At 34.1% G+C, this 23,169-nt stretch overlaps 1 protein-coding gene across 6 annotated transcripts; it reads right to left on the minus strand.

Moving 5' to 3' along the window:
* Positions 1 to 7,405: 7,405 nt before the first annotated feature.
* On the minus strand, positions 7,406 to 22,930 carry tbc1d30 (TBC1 domain family, member 30). Of its 6 annotated transcripts, XM_051108383.1 has the most exons (14): positions 22,250 to 22,930; positions 21,193 to 21,357; positions 16,482 to 16,543; positions 16,321 to 16,386; positions 16,105 to 16,230; positions 15,024 to 15,209; positions 13,821 to 13,989; positions 13,569 to 13,737; positions 13,357 to 13,462; positions 13,122 to 13,228; positions 11,628 to 11,767; positions 10,902 to 11,108; positions 10,730 to 10,795; positions 7,406 to 9,377 (listed from the first exon to the last, which is right to left on the minus strand). In XM_051108383.1, the coding sequence occupies exons 1-14, from the start codon at positions 22,776 to 22,778 to the stop codon at positions 8,443 to 8,445; spliced, it is 3,033 nt and encodes a 1,010-aa protein (XP_050964340.1). In that variant the 5' UTR covers positions 22,779 to 22,930; the 3' UTR covers positions 7,406 to 8,442. The 6 variants fall into 6 exon arrangements, with proteins under 6 accessions (XP_050964340.1, XP_050964341.1, XP_050964342.1 ...); XM_051108384.1 differs by lacking the exon at positions 10,730 to 10,795 and having other exon boundaries at positions 7,407 to 9,377; XM_051108385.1 differs by lacking the exons at positions 21,193 to 21,357; positions 22,250 to 22,930 and adding an exon at positions 18,468 to 18,924 and having other exon boundaries at positions 7,410 to 9,377.
* Between the last annotated feature and the right edge of the window lie 239 nt (positions 22,931 to 23,169).

Consider the following 23,169-nt stretch of genomic DNA (forward strand, 5'->3'; position numbering starts at 1 on the left):
TCTTTCAGAATTTAAAATCAAAAATTTAAACTTTATATATATATATATATATATATATATATACACACACACACATTTCAGATGGCACTTAGAAGGTTTTGCATCTGAACTCTACATATAGTATTTGTATTTGTCTTTATATATATATATATATATATATATATATTTATTTCTATATATTTATATATTTAAACCAGAATATTAATATATATCACATTTAAATCAATTTGCATTTTTCAGAACATAAAATTTAAAAAAAAAATTTTAACTCTTTCTCTATATAAATTTCAGATGGCACTTAGAGGGTTTTGCATATACATATATATATATATATATATATATATATATATTCACTTTTGAAAAAAGGAGATTTGTCTCTGTGCTGTTGTGCTGATTCTCTATATTGATTGTTATAATATCAAATACATTTTTCACACAAAAAATCAATTACTTTCTAATTTCCTTGTGCAATTTGTATCCTGGTTCCCATATCCTACTTCAATTTACCCTCATTTTATCTCCATTAAAACGCAGCCATTGAGCGTTTGTCCACCTCCACATCCGTGAGTCTGAATAAAGGCCGGTGGAAATTCACTCCAGCAGTTCTGCTCCGTATTACTTACATTATTTGCATTTGATTATGGAAGATTCTCAGAGCAGCTCAATGAGCGGGTCACTGATGTGTACCTGACCGACCGAAGAGCAGGAACCCAAAGAACGGACGTCATTGTTCACCCTCACGCTTGTTCTTCTATGTGTGTGTGTGTGGAGATATCGGGATGTATTTTCCCGCGTCCCTCAGTTGCTTTCTTCTCTTTAGAGGAGACGTGGTTACCTGGTGTTTTTGGTTTCCTCTGAGGACATCTAAAGGTGAAAGCTGAGAGCTACAAAGATGGATGCGAATGTGACGTCGTGATATCCTGGCAACAGAAAGTATTTGAAAACAGGCTTGTTGTGTAACTGTGCATCAGAACAGGAATTTGGGAGGCAGTTTAATTTTTGCCCTGCGGTCATCATACAGACGATGTTGAAGAGAACATGGCGCAGGTTAAAGGAATAGCTTATCCAAAAATGAAAATTTGCTGTTCATTTACTCACCCTCAGGCCATGCAAGATGTAGATCTTTTATTTTTTTCTTCAGTAGAACAACAAAGAAGATTTTTAGTTGAAACCGTGGTCTTTGGTGATTCATGAAATGCAAGTCAGTGGCTACCATCACTTTGAGAGTCAGAAAAACATGCAACCAACACAAAATGAATGCCTGTGCCTCCTGACGATATATTGAGGTCTTATGAAGCAAAACAGTTGGTCTGCGCAAGAAACTGAACATTATTTACAATATTATTACGTGATGTCTGGTCCACGAATGAATCATTCTTGTGAACGGGTTTAGTTGCTTAAGACTAGCATTTACCTTAATATGCTTTAAAAATCAGTTTCACGTCATTAATTGGGTGCTTTAATAATATAAAAAAACCACAACAAATTCCTCGTGTGTTTGCACATACTTGGCAAATAAAGCTAATTCTGATAATTGCTTACACGTTACATCATTGCATGATTATGTAAACGAACTAGTGAATTGAACCAGTTCATTGAATCAAACTGTGCGAAAGAACCAGTTTGTGAAAAGGAATCATAGTTCCCTGTTTGCCTGATGCTGGGGATTACAGGTAATAATATTTAAAATAATTTTAAGTTTCTTGCACAGATCAATTGTTTCACTTCATAAGACCTCACTATATCATCAGGAGCCATGGGTATTCATTTTGTGTTGCCTATATGCGACCCTGGATCACAAAACCAATCTTAAGTTTGTAGCAGTAGCCAAAAATACACTGTATGGGTCAAACTGATCAATTTTTCTTTTATGCCAAAAATTATTAGGATATTAAATAAAGATCATAGTAATATGCATTGCTAATAACTTCATTTGGACAACTTTAAAGGCGATTTTCTCAATATTTACATTTAAATAGTTGTATCTCGGCCAAATGTTGTCCCATCCTAACAAAGCTTATTTAGCCAGCTTTCAGAAGATGTATAAATCTCAGTTTCAAAAAATTGAGCCCTATGACTGGTTTTGTGGTCCAGGTAAGTTAACAGCAAATGTCCCTTGAACAACTGAATGACTTCTACCTGTCATTAAGCACTAAAAAGAAGGTACACAACTACTCTAAAACCAAGAATACTTGGTCTATGTATAGAGATGTCATTGGTCAACTAACAGCAGGAGCATTAAGTCTCAATGGCAAGATTCCTCTGGCTCGACTGTCTTTCAGTGTCACTTAATAACGTCTCAGGGGTCTGTGTGGCATCCTCATCCCATCAGTGAACTGCTTTCTTCGTCTTTTCCCCCGGTTCTGCCTTACTAAAAGCAGAGGGAGAGTGGGAATTGTCCTCTTAAATTGTCCAACTTTTGACAACTCACTCTGTGCAGTTCGGGCGGCTTTTGTGAGATGTAGGAACTAGAAAGTGGAAATTATTTATAAATTTATGTCCACTGTGGAAATGAAGAAAGGTTTTGTTGGTCTTGTGGGTGTAAGTGTTTAATTTCCCCTCTTTTAATCCATTTTTTGGGGCAGAGAGAGGATATTTATATGAAGGAAGCTGTCATGTGTTTGGTTGGCAGCATATTTTACTGTGTTTACAACAGTTGTGGGATATTGCTTTTGGCTTTGCTCTTTGTGGCACAAAACATACTTAATCATGTCAATATTTTGCCTAGAGCAGGAATTCGCAACCTTTTTTGCTCAGCTAAATGCAAAACAAGTACCTTATACAGTTTTAAGTAATGCTAACCTTTTAATAACCATGAAATATATATTTAGTTATTTTTTGTGTGTGTATTGTGGTTTAATTTATTCATATATATATATATATATATATATATATATATTTTTTTTTTTTTTTTTTTTTTTTTTTTCAAAATTCAATTTAATCAATAATAATTATTTTTAATTCTACATTTGTTCATTTTAGCGTAATTTATTTGCTGCTTTTTTAGGCATACTGCGTACACATTGTGTGTTGTGATTCATGAAAAAAACAATATTTTATGTAATATTACAAATTACTGTTTTTTTCTCTCTTCACAGAGCTAAAACAGACTTTGACAAGGACAATTTAAACCTACATATAATGAAATAAACCATACTTATATAAATATATACTATATATGTTTTAATATGTAATATAAATTAAAATATATTTTTAATAAATAAATTCTTAATAAATTATTGATAAATAAATAATTAAATATAAATATTTTGAATTATAAACCATTAAATAATTATTTAGTTATAAATAATTAAATAATAAATATATATAATTATACACACACACACACACATTTATTTATTCATAGATTTTTTTTAATTTATCGTTATTGTGATGTAAATTTTATTTTATTTTAAAACAGGTTAAATCAAGCAAATACTGTGAATTATGCAATTATTTTTTTATTATATACCGCTGTGCTCATTTTATGGTGATCATTCTAATAAAAAGTTCATTTTTCTGACAATAGATCAATACATTTCTTGTCTGCATATGATTTGTATCCTGGTTCCCTGCTTTCAATAGTCTCCCATACAAAATGCTTCTTTTACTGCTGGCAATAACAAAATTCTTTCACACCAGTTTTACAGAAAATGAGCAACGGCAATATCTATATGTGTATTTCTACTGCAGGAGTTACATACTAGTGCTAACTTGCAGGTATTGGCACAAAATGAGACCCACCCACCCAAATATACACTTTCACTGGTAGGAAGTGGCTGATTACTTCCAATATTAGTCTTATTTGTCTGTGTTTATGTCTGGCGTCCTATCCACGTCTTATTCAACTGTGTGTCGTTGCGCCCATTTTAAGAGCATGGCATTGTTTCCACGAGGAGGGCTGGAACCTCCTTTATGAGCTTATGATTTTACGTGCTTTGTGTCGTTAAGCACACAGGACAAAATTTACAATGAAACCATTAATCAAATACATAGTCTGCATTAGTTCCCATGCTCTGTTTATGAGCCCGTGGGGACGAACAGGCAAAGCATGTATGTGTACTTGTGCAATCGCAAGGGCTATTTTAGCCGCAGAAAAAAGAAAAATCACTTTGAGGGTCACAAACCAAGTGACCTTTTAATAATTGATTTTTATCAGACTATTAAATTTCCATTTGCTGAATGCATGGGTGAAGCTCTTAATGTGTATATGACCTTTCCTGTAGATGAGTCAGTGAGTGGGCACGTCTGCTTGATTATAGTTATTATTACCCCAGAGAACAGCCCTGTCTGCACTTGTCTGCTCTTTACATTGACATGTTATGATTGTGTTTGTGTCGCTGAATGACACGTAACTTCTGTTATACAAAGAGAAAGTTAATGAAGGAGAAATTGAGTGAGTGGAAGTGAGAACAGCAGACCAACAGCACTGACCGATCAACACAGACCAGAGAAAAGTCTTCTGTCAGCTCTAAAAAAAAGTGTGTGAACTCATGAAAGTTAACCAAAATTCTGGGAAATTCAGAGAAAAAGTTTTTTAAGAGATTTGAAAGTAGAATTGCAAGATATAAATTCAAAATTCTGACTTTTTCAGAATTGCAAGATATACAGTTCAGAATTACAATATATAAACTCCTAATTGCAAGACATAAACACGTAATTTTGAGAAGAAAATTCGGAATTGTGTGATAGAAACTGCGAGATATTAACTCAATTCTGAGAAAAAAGTCAAAATTGTGAGACAAAGTTAAAATTGCAAGATTTTTTGTCCTTTCAGTATTGCAAGATATAAACTTGCAATTCTGAGAAAAAAACTCAGAACTGAGATAAAATTCTGATTTTCTTCTCTCAATTATTAAGAATTGAAACTTTTTTCAGAATTAAAATCAGAATCACAAGATATAAACCTGTAATTTTAAGAAGAAAAGATGTAAAAAGATATAAATTCCAAGATATAAATTCAAAAATCTGACTTTTCAGAACTGTTTCAGAAAGAAAAGCTGGAATTCCAAGATAGACAGTCAGAACTGCAAGACAAAAATGCAAAGATTCTAAAAAGAAGAGTTGGAATTGTGAGATATGAAGTTGCAATTGCAACATATAAATTTAAAATTCGGACAAAAATGCCGCAATTACGTTTTTTATTTTGTTATTTTGTGGCAGGAAACAGGCTTCCATAGGTAACACAATGAACTAAACATTAAATTTTGAAGTAGAAGGACTGAGATAGTAGTCCTATTTTCTTCTAAAACATACTCCAACAATCTTAGTTTAATTTACAGCTTCGAAAAATAATTTTTGAAAGCGCAGCCAATCAATAACATTTCATGTCTATCGCCTTTTATAATACAAGTGGCATAGTTTTTCATATGATTCTTTACAAACGGTTTCAGATGGAAAAAAACATTGCTTGTCAGTGCATTTTATTGGCTCTTTGAACTCTCCTGCACATATTTAATATGAAACTGTCACCCGTACAGCACACACACATACACACACACAAATTGTGTAAGCCTCCACTTCCTCACAGAGTAATCCTGCCCGGAAAAGCAGGGGAAGTGTGATTACGCCCCGTCATGCATGCATGGATTATAACATGTAGATTATGGCGCAGTCGTGCAGGAGCAGAGTGGAAGAGGACGTCAGTGTGGGATTCACGCATGTAGTGCCCGCTCCCGTATGACGGGACGGATGAATAACCCATGTCTGAACCGATTACTGTGACCATCACTCGGCAAATTAGCAAAACAGAAGTATCTCCACTTTTGAATAAAGTCATTACTGGGTCACTGGGTGGGACAGGAATGGGGTTTTCCACAGGAACTTCAAATAGGTGGGAAAACAGAAATCACATTATATCATCATGTGTACACATTGGCATTCAATATCATGTTTATTTATTTATTTATTTATTATTTTATATAGTTATTTCTTATATTATAAACAACTTATTTTATGATATTATTTATTTAAATATATATTTATTTTTTATTAAATTGCATATTTTTAAAATTTAGTTCTGATTCAAAAATGTATTAACATATATATATATATATATATGTTAATACATTTTGAATCTATTTCTAATAGATCACTAATTGTAGTACATTAAAGTCATTGATCATGCAGGCCATAATCACACACTTTTTTAACACAAAATACATTTGAATTCTGCAAGCTTTAGAGCAATACCTTGACGACCAGAAAAACTAACTCGCATCATTCCTAGGTGAATTTCAAGCTTGTCCTTTGCCCTATGAGACAAACTGGCCCCTGAAGAAATCATACGTGGAGTAAATATAAGCAGAACTCGGCACCTTGCCAGTTTCAACAGGCACGTCTGCCCATTCGATCAGTACACTAAATTCAGACCATTCCAGAATCCCTTGGGAAATCTGCATCCAACATTTTCTCACAAAGACGCAGTGATGCATAAATCCAGCACAAATGACGCTCAGGGTTTATTTGGGTCTTTGGGGGAGATGAAACAATAAAGCTTGAGGAGTTTTAAGGCCTGATTGATTCATATGTGTCTTTCAGAGTCAAGTAAACATCGCTCCTCATGTGGATTTATGAACACTTTATAGATTAATTATTAGATGCTGAAGAAACACAGTGGCGCCTGCTAAACACCATTACAATAAAATTATGTCAATAATGTCTCTGTGAAGAGAAAAGAGCCAATGCTTGAGCCCATCATGATGATGACATGTATATATTTGTTTTTCTCCCTAAAGAAAATCCTAATAAAGATGCATGTTTTGGCGCAAAGTGTTAGGCCTATAAGTCTCTCATCTTTTCACATGTAAGCTTCATGACTCACTGAAAGCCTTATATTTATTTAAATATGCTTTCAAAGTTGTTATATTATTCTTGTTATGTTATTATTGATGGACCATTTGTTCCCATAATCAGCTCCAAAACTTTGAGGCCATTTGAGAGGTACAACTAGGCTAGAACAACAGCGACATCTAGTGTTTAGTCACAAAGAAATAGGAATGTAAGGGTAAAATAATTTCCCTATATTTTCTTCAGGTTATAAAAGGAAGCAGAAATCTGGAAAATCCCCAACTGTAAATTGTTTTAAATATGTTTCTTCTCATCTGAGGCCTACCACACATCTGCCATTAACAATGAACCTCATAAACTGTTGGTAACCGCAAACAGGTGTAGACATGCAATAGATAACTATTAAAAGCTTAGTCAGAAATATTTTCGAGCTCTCACACATGGTGATCCTATTAAAAATATTATATTATTGTAGTTTTCTGCTTTAGGTTTAAGTCGCAAACAAGCGTTAGCCAAGAAACGCACATATGCTACAAGGAACACAATGGCTGCCTGAGCTCAGATATAAACAATTTATCCAACTTTTACTACAGTTAATGACTTCATACAGCAGCCACCGAAAACTTTTGACAAAACAAAATCACTATTAGGCTCTGAAGACACTCATATAACCATGTCAGTATGAGATATTGTCTCCAATATATCCAATTATCTTGGTTCAAAACAACAGAATATGCCACATTTATACAACATGCATTCATTTCCAGTCAGTTTGCCACAAAGTTGGATTACATGTTTTGATCGGTGTCATTTGATTTACTGTGGCTGCAAACACAAATGACTTATTGGAGAGGAAACAAAACACATAAATAAGTAGAAACCGAAGAGTTTTATTCCATACTTGCATGTCTTTTATTCTCTGGGGGCGTTTGTGATTCTCCAATACTCATAAGCACCAAGAGAGAGAAGAAAAACATTCAAAGGGATGATCAATTGCAGGTGGGTTTAGAATAAGAGCATCCAAGAAGAGAACTTAATGGCAACTTGTGTCTTCCAGATGGAAAATTAATAATTTACTAAGGAGAGATCAAGAGAAAATGGCTTGACATGATTGAAAAATGAACACACGGTATCGTCAAAAACAACAGAAACAAGCGAACATAGACAATTTGTTGACTTCATAGGATTAAATAGTGTATCTGGGTGCTAAAAAATCATTTTGGCCTGTGTGATGCACAACTGCAGAATTCCCATTCACTTAGCATGAGTATTTCTCACATACGTGAGCGTGATTTTCTTAGCTTTGAAGCGCAAGTAAACATACACAGTGCATCGTAGCAAATACTGCTGATCTGAACATGCAATACGAGATACTTTCAATGACACAAAAGCTTCAACCGATCATGTTTGTTGGATATTATTCCCAGATGTTTAGGTAGTGTTTCACTAAAAAGAAAATAAACAAGAAACATCCTTCATAAATTCATGTTATAAACTTCATGGAAGCATTAAATTATCCAATATTGTTCCTAAATGTTGATGTTCTGGAGTATCTGGAAGCATACTAGAGATGTGCTTTCATAGTTGGAGTTTTGATCCCAAATGTATTGATATGAAGACTCAAATAAGTGCTCGTCTGTAGCCGACAATTCATCATCGGCGCTTTGTGGTGCTTCCAACATGGTTCACACTTCTGCTCATCTGGGGAAAGTGCACGTTTGGAGTCCTGGCGGTTGGACCGTAGAGGCCTAAGTTTCTCGCAGTGATGGACTTGCGAGGGGTTTTGACGCAAGGGAACGGAGAGAAGATCTGCTGTGGTTTTGGAGGTTCTCCTGCTGACGCTGAAGGGCTTCTTTTGAGGGAGCCTCCGCCGCTTTCAGAGCTGGAGGAGTCTGAACCTGTACGGCGGGTGGATGGGAGCGGAGCTGAGGCCGTGGGTCTGGGCTCCGGCTGTGGTTCTGGTGGTGGAGTTGGTGTATTCAGATTAGAAGCTGATTCTGGTAGTGGAGTTGATGTAGGTGGATCAGAAGCTGCTTCTGGTTGTGGAGATGGTGTAGTTGGATCAGAAGTTGCTTCTGGTTGTGGAGATGGTGTAGCTGAATCAGAAGCTGGTTCTGGTTCCGGTTCCAGTTCCAAAGAAGACAACTGTTTGTCGATCTCCTGGAGATCTTCTTCTCCCTCTCCTTCTCCAGAGCTGTGGTCTTGCTGAGAAACATCTGAGCTTATGGTCTCCACCTTCTCTTGCTCTTCATCCTCACATTTTCTTTCTTCAGATGCTTCTTCTGTTTTGCTCACATCCGTTTGTTCATCTTCTATCTCCAGAGAATCATCCAATCCGAGTTGCGCTCGCGCCCTGGCGATGTTCCTCCGGTGCGCACGCACATGTGTGCGCCAGGGCGAATGATGTCTGGCCCGAATCATCTGATCTTGGTTGGGTGTGGAGTGGGCTTGAGGACCTCCGCCATTATGGATGATACCATTCTTTGAGGATCGCTGACCGGGTCTGGGCCTCCTGCCCAGGAGAAGATGGTTGACCACAGGCGAGGGACCGATTTGGGAGGGAAGGATACTGGTAGCTGGACACTTATCTGTGAAGAATCAATATCAGCGAGTAAGAAAACACCAGCAATTGTAAGCAGACTGTCAAAGTCAACATGAAACTGTTTGCAACCAATGTTACTTCCATAAAGTCTCATAAACAGAATATTCAAGATTAAAAATGTAGGACTGGGCTTTGTGATGTCAGAAAATAAGTAAAGAGGTTTCAAAGGCCAAAAAGTGTATTAGAGTTTGTTAAAAGACAGAGAAATTATATAAATTATAATATTATTATTACATAGAGAACATATATATAAATTATATATTAACTATTGTTTCAAAGTGTAGGGGTCAGTAAATTTTTTATTTAAATTTTGAAAGCAATTAAGGCTTTTCTTAAGCAAGGATTTGTTAAATTAATCAAAAGTGACAGTAAAGACATATAATGTTTTAAAAAATCTATTCTAATCATTTAAAAATTATAAATTCTAAATATATATAATAGAAATTTTCAAATAATATGTTTTTTTTTATAATAATATTTATAATAAAGTTCTTTTCTAAAATTGTTAAAATTTCTATTAATATATATATATATATATATATATATATATATATATTATATATATTAATTAATAATAATATATATAATAAAATTAAAATAAGTAATTATAAATAAAATAATTGTAATATATCTGTTTTGTGCAACAATATCATCCTTAGCAGGACCATAATTCTCCAGCCATAAATAATTGTAACACACACACACACACACACACACACACACATATAGAAATATGAATAAATAATTACAACATTTTATTTATCATTCTATATTTTATAATGCTGTGCAGTTGTGTGTTCTGAAAATAAATAGGTTAGATCTGAACTTTCTATTCATCCCAGAATCCTGAATTTAATATAAAATAAATAAAATAAAATAATTTACATTACGTTACAAAAAAATGTAAACATTTTTAAAATAGTGTGCAGTTATGAATTGCTAAAAATACTAATGTGTTCTGAAAGTAAATAGGGCCTGTAATGTATTCATAATGATTTTAATTCTCCATTATGTCCTGTAGAGGTGATATTGCAGTATTATATATTGCAATAACGTAATATATTGCAATAATATTCCAATTTTGTTTAAAGAAATGAATGAAAAAATAAAGAAAGGAAAAAAAACAAGAAAAAAAGTAATTAACAAGCTTGAGACTGTACCAATTCCCTGCAAAGCAAAAATCTTGATTTGGAAAACCTTCGTTAATCAATTCAGCCGTCACCAAAATGCCAAATGATTGTGTGATTTATTGCATTAAACATAAGCACACCCAACACCGATCAAAACAGCTTTACTGTATCTATAATGAAGCCATAGTTGACCCATAAAGATCAGTACCGGTGTGGGGCTTCTGTTGTTTACTGGCTTGATGAGGTTCAATAGTTTCAGCTTCCACTCGAGGTCCTGGAAAAATTGTCACAACACACTGACCAACACTACATACTATCGCTTCTGTCACTTCCTGAACTCATCTACAACTGCAAAACGCTCAAAATGAAGATCCTGCTACCTGTATGGATGTACAGGAGCCCGGCCTGCTGCTGTTGTTTTTGTTTGATGCGCGAGTACTGTTTCTTCAGCGCGCTGATGTCGGTGCTCATGCGCTCCAGCATCATGCTGTTGATGGCCGCCTGGTGCTCGGCCCGTCCCGCGCCCACCGCTCCGGGACTGAGCTCGGCCATGTTACTGCCGTGAGAGCTCTGCTCCACTCTCTGATCTGCAGGGCAGATGAAAACACAAAGAAAACATCCAAAATGAAAACATAAGAATGTCTGTGACACATTTTACTGGGTAACTTGAGTAACGGCTGCGTCGGCTCTTTTCTAAACCTTTCATTTGTTTAGTTGCACTGGAACTGAAAGCTGTAATTAAGGACAGCTGGAATGAGTCGACCCACCTCAGATACAACAAGAACTGACAACGCTTTGAGAATTAAATCCATTTGAGGGCAAATTCAGACAGGATTGTGAAGGATTTGCCAGGGTTAGGTTGGCAGAGTGAGCTACACCGAGTTCATATTTGCATTACTCTCTGAGATCACCTTACTTTGACACAGCCAATATAGTTTTAGTGACTCATAAAATGAAATCAAACAATCTTGTGAATTTGATAAATTCCTGTGTTTTTAGCAGGATATAAATCATGGAGCAAGAGTGACATTTGTAATCTCATAGACTGCACTACTAAATCTACTTCCCCTCAGTTCTGGGCTGATAAAATATAATTAGACACAGACCCTTAAGGTGCTTTTGGTATCTTTGGATTTCAGGGGCCAGAAGTCCTCCAAGAGGCCCCAGGCAACCCAGAGCAGTGACAATAGAGTCTTCATCATCCATGTCAGCATCATCATCACTCTCCCATCCATGGAGTGCTAGACTATACATGTAAAAATACAACATCATGCATAAACCTAAATATTATACATTACAATATAAAATTAATACATAAAAATTATTAATTACCTTAAATTATGCAGATTAAATGATTTAAAAATTATTTTAAATATATTTACTGACAAAATAGTTTTTAAAACAGAAACAAATATAAAGTAATAAAATGTAACATATGAAGTAAAATTAAATATGAAAATATAACATTAAATTAATAAATTCGAAAAATTAAATACATCTGAAAATGTTACTTAATATTTTAAAATAAACTAAAAACATGCAAAAATAAAACAAAATGAAACCATGCATGAAATAAAATTAAATATAAATAAAATCTAAAACATAATTATATATACCACATAAAACACTTAAAATGCTATTAAATATTTTTAAATAAAATAGAAAAATAAAAGAAAACTAAAACAACTAAAATTCAAATAAAACAAATTAATTTAAGAACAAAATAATTAAAAATAATGTTAAATAATTGAAATATGTGAATAAATAGAGAAAAATAAAATAAAATGTACATGCTTTATTAATGCATTGTTGCCTGCCTACATCTCTTCTTAAAAGTCAAAAATTCTGTTTAAACAGAGTATAAAGCTTGTGAAGATAAGGCATAACATTTGCATTGTTATATTACATTATGCAGATTAAATATGTACAAATAATTTAATTGTACTTAAGAAAATTATTTTTAAATTTAAAAAAGTCGAAAAACAAAAAGTAATAAAAATTAATAAACTTTTATTATTTTATTATGTTATTAAATATTTTAAAATAAAATGTAAAAGAATGCAAAAATAAAAGATAAAAATGCATGAAATGAAATATACAATTATAAAACAATATATAGCACAAAATAATGAAATAAAACACTAAAATTATATATTTTAAAATCAAATAGAATTTTTTTCTATAAATAAATAAATCAAAAAGAAAACTACAAATTATTTTTTTAAATATGAAAATATTTTAAAAATAATAATAAAATATAAAATTAAACAAATTTAAGAACCAATAAACTCGAAATAATGTTACTAAATAATACTTAAAATATGTAAACAAATATTTTAAAATAGAGAAAATGAATGGTTTTATATAAAATTAAATGTTTTATTATTGCATTGTTGCTTGCCTACGTCGTTTCTTAAAAGTCAAAAATTATGTTTAAACTGCCTATAAAGCTTGTATAGGCATAACATTTGCATTTGCGTGCCAATATACACACATGTGCCATAAAGCAACACCCTGCAGTCACGTTCACGTGCTATGGCTACTAAACTCGCACGGATGCCATCTGTGCTGTGGGCGTCGAGTGTCTTCAGCTCTCGTACCTGCTGTTCGCTCTGACAGGGGTCGGGAACGGGGTGATGTTGTAGGTGTATTTCTCCCTGAGCTCAGCCAGCTGGGGAAACGGGAACGGGGCCATGGAGTAGACCGTCTGTCAGGATGAGAAAACACAACGCATTTTGCAACATTAAGGCCATTACAGTTGATTTATCTATATAATAAGGTTTATATATAATTAATGACATTATTTATTCATTATCTTTATATGCTCTGTCTCACCTGCATGAGTTCATTGGAGTCGATAAGGTTGTGCTCCAGCATTTCCTGTGTCAGGCAGCCCATAGTACTGTAAAATTCATCGGCAGTCTGGCACTCCTCAATTCGCCTGAGAGAGAGAGAGATCCACAATGCTTGATACAAACAAAATGATCTAATTTTTAATTTATGATCACATTTTTCTTTGGAATCTGGCCTATTCTGCATAAACTTACTCTCCGAGTTTGGCCCAGATAGCTAGAGCTACACGCAGCAGCATTTCAGACCCTTCAAAGAAGACAGAGTCCCAGATCTTCAGCACGGTGTGATGGGGCAAACAAGTGGCAAACATGGTCAGAAACCACTGCATGGTGAAAACGTTGGTGAGTGGAGGCTCATAGCTGCCTGAAACACAATGCCAACACAATGCAGTTGACCTGGAATAGACATTGTTCTTTTGCATCCATTTGTACAGTGTCGTTACACACCTCCTCCTTCCCGATTGGCTACTTTTTGGAGATGGTGGAGATGCTGAGAAAGTTCAGGAAGCTTCAGTCGCAGCAGATCTCTGAACACGGCCATGTCCACTGAGAGGGCACGCAGGTTATTGGCAAAGTAGCTATCAGGAAGCACTTTATCAATCAAATAGATCATCACCTTTCAAAAAATAATATGCATGAAGAAATTGTTAAATATTAAATATTAGAAAAACATATTATTAAATAAGATTAAATATGAAAACAATAAAATATAAAACAAAATGAAATTTAAAAATAAATAAAATGTATAAAATAAATCATTAAAAAAAATTATTAGAGAAAAAGAAAAAACAAAACAAAAATATAATGCATGAAATAAAATACTAAATACATAATTAATAAACTGAAAAATAAAATTGTAAAATGAAAACAGAACCAAAAGTGAATGTAATATTTATATGCATGATATACATACATATATATACACACACACACACACACATATACACATATACACATATATATATATATATATATATATATATATATATATATATATATATATATATATATATATATATATATATATATAATTTTGTATTTATTACATAAAAGAAATTAATTTGGATAATTTTATACAAAATACAAATTATATACAAACTATGTATGTAAACATATATAAATTAGAATTGCCCAAGTTTCTTATTATTATTGTAGATCAAGTTACAATTCTGGTGGAAAATAAAAAATAAAATAAAATAAAAAAGTAAATTAATTAATTGAAAAAAAAAAAGAAAATAAAATCATTCATGAAATAAAAAAAATTAAAAAGAAACTAAATAAAAAAAAATGGTCATTAAATGTTTTTTAAATAAAACAGAAAAAGGGAGGGAAATACATCAAACAAAATATATTTATATATTTTATTTATTTATAAAAAAAAAAAAAAGTAATTTATATAATTTAATACAAAATATATGTAAACATTAGAAATTAGAATTGCCCAAGTTTATTATTACTATTGTAGATTACTCTGGCTTGAAAATAAAATAAAATAAAATAAATACATATGTGTACCAAGCCAGGACTGTCGTGCTGTGCCTCCTCATAAATAAAAATAAAATAAATAATTTAAATAAAATAAAAGTTAATTAACTAGTTAAAATAAATAAATAAATAAAATTTGCAGAACTTATAGGTATCTAGGCAAACCTTTAATGCATCTCCTTCATTTCCCTCTGTGACCTCCAGAATGAGGGCAGCCAGAACATTAAAGCCCTGACAGTATCCGACAGTCTTGTTCCAGCGGGCGTATGCCAGCAGCACCCTCTTCAGCACCACACGGTCCTGCTCCGCCTCCTGGCCACAGTACGAACTGCAGCCAGTCCTGTGCAGGTCCTGAACGAGGGAAACACAGTGTGACCGTCTTATGTAAATAAGCACTGAACTTTGCTCACCTGTGCACAGCTGCCTGACAGATCACTGTTCTCTCTCATTCAGAGCTACACAAACACACATCCTGTTACATTATCTACTTACTCACTACAATGAGCAAATATCCTGCTGCACCATGTAACCTTTTATCTGACTGTACACCATTAAATATCCCTGACACGATTTATTCACTTGCCTTATAATGGTTATGCAGCTTGTGTTGCCTATTTAGTGGTTATGACTTCTCAAAAATCAAATGGTTTGCATCTTTATATCTAACATTTCTGACTTTTTGTGAGTTTCTATCTCACAATTTGGACTATTTTTCAAAAATATAATGCTTGAAATAAAATACTAAATAAAAATATAATTACAAATTAAACATGTAATTACTAAATTAAAACAACTAAATTGTAAAATGTTATTACATTTTAAATTGAACAAAATATTAAAAATATCTACAAATGTTCCAAAATAAAATAGAAAAAAGGAAAAAAAAATACATCAAATAAATATTTAATAAAAATTTAATTAATACAATTTAATACAAAATATAAATTATATACAAATTATATATGTAAACACATAAATGTTGGATAAATAATTGATCAAATATCATTTTAGATAAAGTTGCAATTCTGTTTAAAAATAAAAATAAAATAACAAAAATATATATATATATAAATAAAATAAAATCAAAATCATAAAAAATTGTCTCCTACCTCTTCAAAAAAAAAAGAAAACAGACAAAAATAAATGCATATTTAAAAAAAAAAAATAATAATAATAAATAAATGCATCATAAATAACTTCTTATATAACAGTCTTAAAATCAAAACATATAACTTCATATATATACCTTCACGATTTGAATTCCCAAAGTGTCATCATCTGGATTGCTGCGATCATTGAAGGCAAATCTCATCGTTTTCTCCCAGTCTATGGAGATGCTGTGGAGGTACTGGTCAGCCAGGGTCAGCCATACCTACAGTATACAAAAAAACAAACATTATACAGTGCATAAAATGACATAGACATGAAAAAACTGCAAAAGAGAAATTTCAAGCACACTTACCCTTTTCCTCCACTCTTTGGGAATACCTACTGGGAGTCGGGCCACTGCTTTCAGTGCATCGTACCACTGCAGAGCAAAACAAACATAATCAATCAAAATACAAACCAAAACATTAATTTATTTCTGTTTGGAAGAGTTGGACACACATATTCTAAACATACTTGTTGAAAGCCGTTCTTGCCTAAAGAAGGTTCGATAGTGAACTTCAACCTGGTGTCCACCCCTGAAATAAGACAAAACAGTGGACATTAGTGAGACAATGATGACTATATAAAGACGTCTCCTCTGGAGCTGCAGGTGTCTCATTAGCAAATGAATGAAAGGATGTTGTACACCGCGTTCCAAATTATTATGCAAAAGATATTTTTCTCTGATTTTCCTAAATTGACGATGTAAATGACAGTCAGCATAATTTTCAAGTCATCAACCATTAGAGTATAACTCGAATGTTACTGAACAAACCTCCCAATGATAACAGTATTTGTCTGGCAGAAACCATCCTCATTGTGCCTTTATCTGCACGAACCCGTGTGTGCTCTGAATCAGCCACAAATCTCTTAACAGTACGATGATCACACTTAGGTTTTTGTGATATATCTAAGGTTTTCATACCTTGTCCAAGGCATTCAACTATTTCACGCTTTTCGGCAGCAGAGAGATCTTTTTTCTTTCCCATATTGCTTGAAAATGGTGGTCTGCTTAATAATGTGGAATATCCTTCTTCAGTAGTTTTTCCTTTAATTGGGCTCACCTGGCAAACTAATTATCACAGGTGTCTGAGATTGATTTCAGTGATCCAAAGAGCCCTGAGACACAATCCCATCCATGAGTTTAATTGAAAAACAAAAAAATTAATCTTTATGACACTTAAATACAATCTGCATAATAATTTGGAACACGGTGTATAATCACCACTCATCAAGAAAAACAAAAAACACGTCCATTTAAAATGCACAGACAAGTATATATAGCGAGTCCAAATTTACTACAACCCCACGTTTGTTTTCATGGCTCATTATTTATGGAAGGCAGGTTACCCAACTCAAGTTTTTAAGTCTCTTTTTTGTCTAACAGGAATAAATAACAAATAAAACCAACAGAAATGACAGGAAACGACAAGTGCATTATCGACCATGAGAAACCGAACGCTGGATATCGAACAGGCTAGTTGATAAATGCCGCTGTCCGCAGAGCGGTGCTGAATCTCACTTCCGCATGCGGTTTCTTCCGGATACACGACACCATCCTCTATCACGACAAAATTAACTTTTTCCCCCCCACTGTGAAGGCGTCATATTGAGCTATAACAACATCATGAATCCCTTACAATGCTACAACTTTCACAGTAACCTAGCCATTGCTAAAGATGCTAAATCCTGCCAATCGCGTATGTAAACAACTTCACGAACATAATGTAAAAACGAAAGCGGCTGTTTCTACTGCACACTTTGGTGCATAAGAATAAATCAAGACAAACCTGACTCCATCTCTGTCAGTTTCATGCTATTAATAACAAACAGGAGTAGAATGGCACCATTTCTGCGTCTGTTTCACTCGTTAACCGAGCTGTTCCGGATTAACCTACATGATTACGGTCATCTCTCCAGCCCTCCTACTGCACTCATGTTCCATTACACGACACGACAAAAGTGTCTGAATGAAAACCAGTGGGCATGTGCAATGTAATGCACCTTATATATATTTAAAAAAATGATATTTTGCATATAAACTTTACAAACAACTAATAATTCATAGATAAATACTATTTAAAATTGAGCAAAATATTTATTAAATAACAAATAATTTCTTAATAGACTAAAAATTACCCTAAAATAACTTTCAGGACATCTAAAATTCAAAGCCATAATATTTCTTTAATTAAAAAAAAAATATTAATATATATAAACTACTTATAAATACATTACATAATTCATAATTATATTAATATAGGTAAAATATATATATTAAATACGACATAAAATGGGAAGGGCCTTTAGTGCACTTAATGATCACAAAAATACCATTCTACATTCAGCACCAGTGCAAACAAATGGGCGGAGGAAATCCTAAGAACAGTTTTATCTATAATGGCAAGGCAAAGATTGATAATAAATAAAAATAATAATTTTAAAGCATGCTGTATTCACCTGGCTCTAGGGTGCACAGCAGGCGCGGCGCTCTTCTAGAGATGCCGTTGCGTTTCTTCAGCACATTACTAATTATATTACCGACACCTCCAGCTGCATTCTGCCGCTTTACGCAAACCCTCGACCTCTTAGAAGAAACAAAGCGTTCCTGCTTCATCTGGAGAAAAACCTGAGAGGTCCGTTTGACCGCGCATTTACGACGATCTCATCCCGAGAATCATCTCATCTAAAAAAATATCCTACTCGCTATGATCGATCTGATCAATAAATCAGAGGAAAACAACACATTCGAGCATCCTTTATCCTCATACATAAAGATGCATGTTTGTACCCGAAAAATGTGAATTATAAATGGATTAAAAACATCAAAGGTGATCGAAATGAACGCGGAGGATGAAAGAGGCAGAATATCGCGGTGATGCGCCTGTCTACACCCACATATGAGCGTCACATTTCGGGCTGAGAAGGAGGAGGGACCGCTGGAGCTCTGGAGGATGGGCTACAGACCAGAAACAGCTGAAGAAAACAATGGCCTGTACATGAATCACTAGTGCCATGCTGCCAACTTCAGCCTTGATTTTTAACAGCACGGAATAAGGAAATAAAATACTATACTTTCACTATACTATACTACACTACACTAAAATACTAAACTTTCAGTGAACAGTTCTTAAAAGAACTATTTTTTGTGATTTTAAAAACCTAAAGAACTTTTTTCCACTCTAAAGAACCTTTTGTGGAATGTAAAGATTCTAAGAATGCCAAATATTCTTTATGGAACCGCTGATTCCAATAAAGAACATTTATTTTACTAAGGAGATGCAATGTTACATCATGATCTAAGAGTGAACAAATAAAATAGGGTAAAATCCTGAGATAAGGATAAGGATAAAATGGTTAATCCCCATGAATTCAGTCATACAAGTGATCTCAATGATTTACAAAAAAAATGTTGTACTTTAAAGAACATGGAGGAAGTTGTGTATTATTTTAGGGATTAATTATTAGTAAAGGAGATAAGGAAAAATGTAATAAAGCAGTTTTTTTCAGTTTATACTCAATGACAATATCTCAAATTATTCCAAAATCAAGTAACTATCAATAGTGTAAAATCAGGTAAATGTGATCATTAACATTATATGATTGTCCAAAAGTCTCCAAATTTACCTGAACCCTATGAAGAGGAACACTAAATTGTTGTGACTAAATAGAGAGAGACAAAACAATTGTTGAAAAATTTCAAGCTAAATAAATAAATATTAGCCCTGATAAGGAAAATTTATATTTTTCTATTAGATGATAAGCCTTCTGGTATATTTTCTGACATGCATTTTAATGAGAAAACAATTGTGATAAACTATGTTTACAAAAATAAACGAATAGAAAACTGAACCATAAACATTCACAAATATGAAGTGACATCTCTTGTATTAAGAATAGACATTGACTGATGAATGTCAACCATGCAGAGCAATGGTTTTGATGTGATTTCATACTGTACCTGTTTGACAGTGCTTGTCATGCTGCATGTAGATAAAATGGAGGGAAAAGGCATTAAAAGATGCAAGGCCACTATATTTTTTGGACATGCACGTGCCTGAACCAAAAACACGAAACAAACGCACCCAATGCATCCAAATGTGTAAGGGAATTACTGCGAGCAAAATGCAAATATAAATTTGAGTTCAGTAGTTCAACAACATTACAGTGCTACTTTGCATGTTAGTGTCATAAACTCATCACATGAATGAGTCGCCTCTGAAACAGAATGGATTGAATTGCGGTGATACTGCACAGAGTCTGCGTTGTGAATCTAATGCAAATAATTCAGGTGTAAGGATGAAGTGAAGTCAATCCTGTCGTAGCGGTGAGATACTGTATTTGAGAACACTGTCTTCCAAAATATAAAAGTGAAGCAAATTGCATTTTATATACAGTATGTAAACCTAAGCCTTTAGGCAACCGCTATCCATGTAAACAATATTACACACACTTTTAAAGAGATAGTTCACCCAAATACCAATGGATCCTCTGCAATGAATGGGTGCAGTCAGAATGAGAGTCCAAACAGCTGATAAAAACACAATAATCCACAAGTAATCCACAACACTCCAGTCCATCAATTAACAATTTGTGAAATATTTGAACTGTTATGTCTTCTAAACGGTGCGTGATCTTTGGATATTTCTCTCCTGATTCAGACAAGACGACTTTTTTACTGGACAAAGAGGACTCATATTTTATCTGGAAGCAATGGTTTGAAGTTAAAAACGCCTTAATGATTAATTTGGTTCTTACAAACAGGCAGCTTTTCACTTCACAAGATGTTATTTGGTGGACTGGAGTGGTTTGGATTACTTGTGGATTATTGTTAAGGTTTTATTAACTGTTTGGACTCTCATTCTGACGGCAGCCATTCACTGCAGAGGATTCATTGGTGAGCAAGATGTAATGCTACATTCCTCCAAATCTGTTCTGATGAAGAAATGAACTCATCTACATCTTGGATGGCATGATGGGGAGTACATTTTTAGGTGAACTATACCTTTAAAGCAGCTGAAGGGTAACAGACATCAAGCGTCAGTGAAAGCAAAGACATGCTTCCATCTAGAATACATTAGTCTTCAAATAGCAAAGAAGGCCTCGAGTAATATGACACTGCTCAAAGTAATAATAACCGCAAGTAATGAGATTTGTAATTAAAAGTAATGAGATTTGTAATTACGTCTTTTCTGAGAGACAGCTTGCAGGCAGGCGGTGACTATATCACAGTTCTTCTGAAATTTCTGCTGGAGTCTGTCCTTCCTCTTGACCTGACGCACCAGTTTGGCCGACTGCACACCGATTCGATACTTCACTTCCTGAATGATCCACTTCAGCTCTTCTGGACCTGAGCACAAAATAAAGGTTGTTTAAATCAAAAGGATATGCATTCAAATGCTAGAAAATAAAAAAGCATGCAAAAATCAAATAATGCATGCAATACATGGTGCTAATTCAGAGTGGTTATCATTAGGATTGACACTGTATACACGTGTACAAAAGACCTCTGTATGTAAATTATCATTATGGCCTACTAACGAACCTGAGCACCTGAGACAACAATTAAATTACTTTAGCAAACAAAGGGTTAAGATTTAACTGGTTCTGTGGCATTATAACTGGGTCAGTTCTCAGAATCTGGGTGGCATCTGCAATGTGGCACACTATACGTCATCTAAACAACCTAATCATATTAAGAGATTAATACTTTTAATATTGGTTACTCCACATGCAAATGCACAACAGAAATTAAATACAATAAGCATAAAAATAATAAAGACTAAAAATGATCACACACACACAAAAAAAAAAAACACTACATCTATTTTTACAGATGATTTAAAATATAAATAAACGTGGGTTGTCAAAAAATTAAAATGAATAGACCACCAACTAAAAGGTTTGGAATAACTAAGAATGTCTAATGTTCTTGAAAGAAGCCTCTTATACATTAATGTAGGATCATGTGACACTGAAGACTGGAGTAATGATGCTGAAAACTCAGCTTTGATCACAGGAATAAATTACATATTAAAATAGATTACATATATTTTTTTTTTTCCCCAAATTGTAATGATATTGCACAATGCTACAGATTTCACTGTATTTTTAAACAAATAAATGAAGCCTCAGTGAGCATAAAAGACCTCTTTCAATAACAATCTTATTTTTTTCCAAACTTAAGAATAATCTGACCATTTAAATCGAATTGCCTAATTGAAAAAGAAAGTGGTGCTCACCTTTTTGGGCCAGGTATTTCATCTGATGGCGTCTCGTGTGCTTTTCCTGAAGTTCTTGGAGAAAGTTGGAACCAGTGTTACTTCTTCCCAGGAAGGCATCTGAGCTGGAGGCTTCGGTCGAGCTGTCCACCCCTCTGACACTATTACTGTACGTGTCATAGAGCTCCACTAACAGACAGTCCACTATAGATGATGCCCGGGAGACTCTCAGCTCCTCTTCATCCGAATACACATCTGCTTCATGGAGCCCCCCTCCACCTCCTCCTACTGCTTTCTCCATACGGATCTCTCCAGCTGGTGCTCCATGAGACATTTTTGCGCACTTGCATGGTGAGACCGAAGCTGTTTTGGCGCACTCACAGTTTTCATCCGAAACTGAACGTCTCTTTGAAACCCATTTGTGAAACGCTGAGAAGCCGTCAAGGTACGACGCACCTGAGTTAACGAAAACTCCGCTCTCCTCCTCCGAGCAGATGTCACATATGTCTATCTCCTTAAGTTCCTCTTTGGCAACTTCCACCCCAGACATGTTTTAGCCCTCTTTAAAGTTCAACATTACACATCCGTGCACACACGCTGTGCCTGACTGCAAACCAAAGTGTGTTTTTGATGAATCAATAAGGAACTCAAGTTCCGGGTGTGTTCCATTCCTTGAGCGGGGTTGGCAGCGCCTTTCCCAGGCTCCAGTTTCCTTCCTGAACGGTCTAAATCCTGATTGCACGCCCCTGCAGCACGAATAGTTCAACCCACCTCCGAAACTTTTTTAAAAAGTTTGTAAACAACAGGTGAAGCAGAAATATACATTTGCTTATTTCACAACAACAACATTTTTAAAATAAAAACACACATCAATTGTTTGTAAATGAACGTGTCCAAATAAAAACAACAAAAAAAGTGAAGCATCAAACTAAAACTAGATG

This window comes from Labeo rohita, chromosome 4 (assembly GCF_022985175.1).
Source record: "Labeo rohita strain BAU-BD-2019 chromosome 4, IGBB_LRoh.1.0, whole genome shotgun sequence".
Lineage (NCBI taxonomy): Eukaryota > Metazoa > Chordata > Actinopteri > Cypriniformes > Cyprinidae > Labeo > Labeo rohita.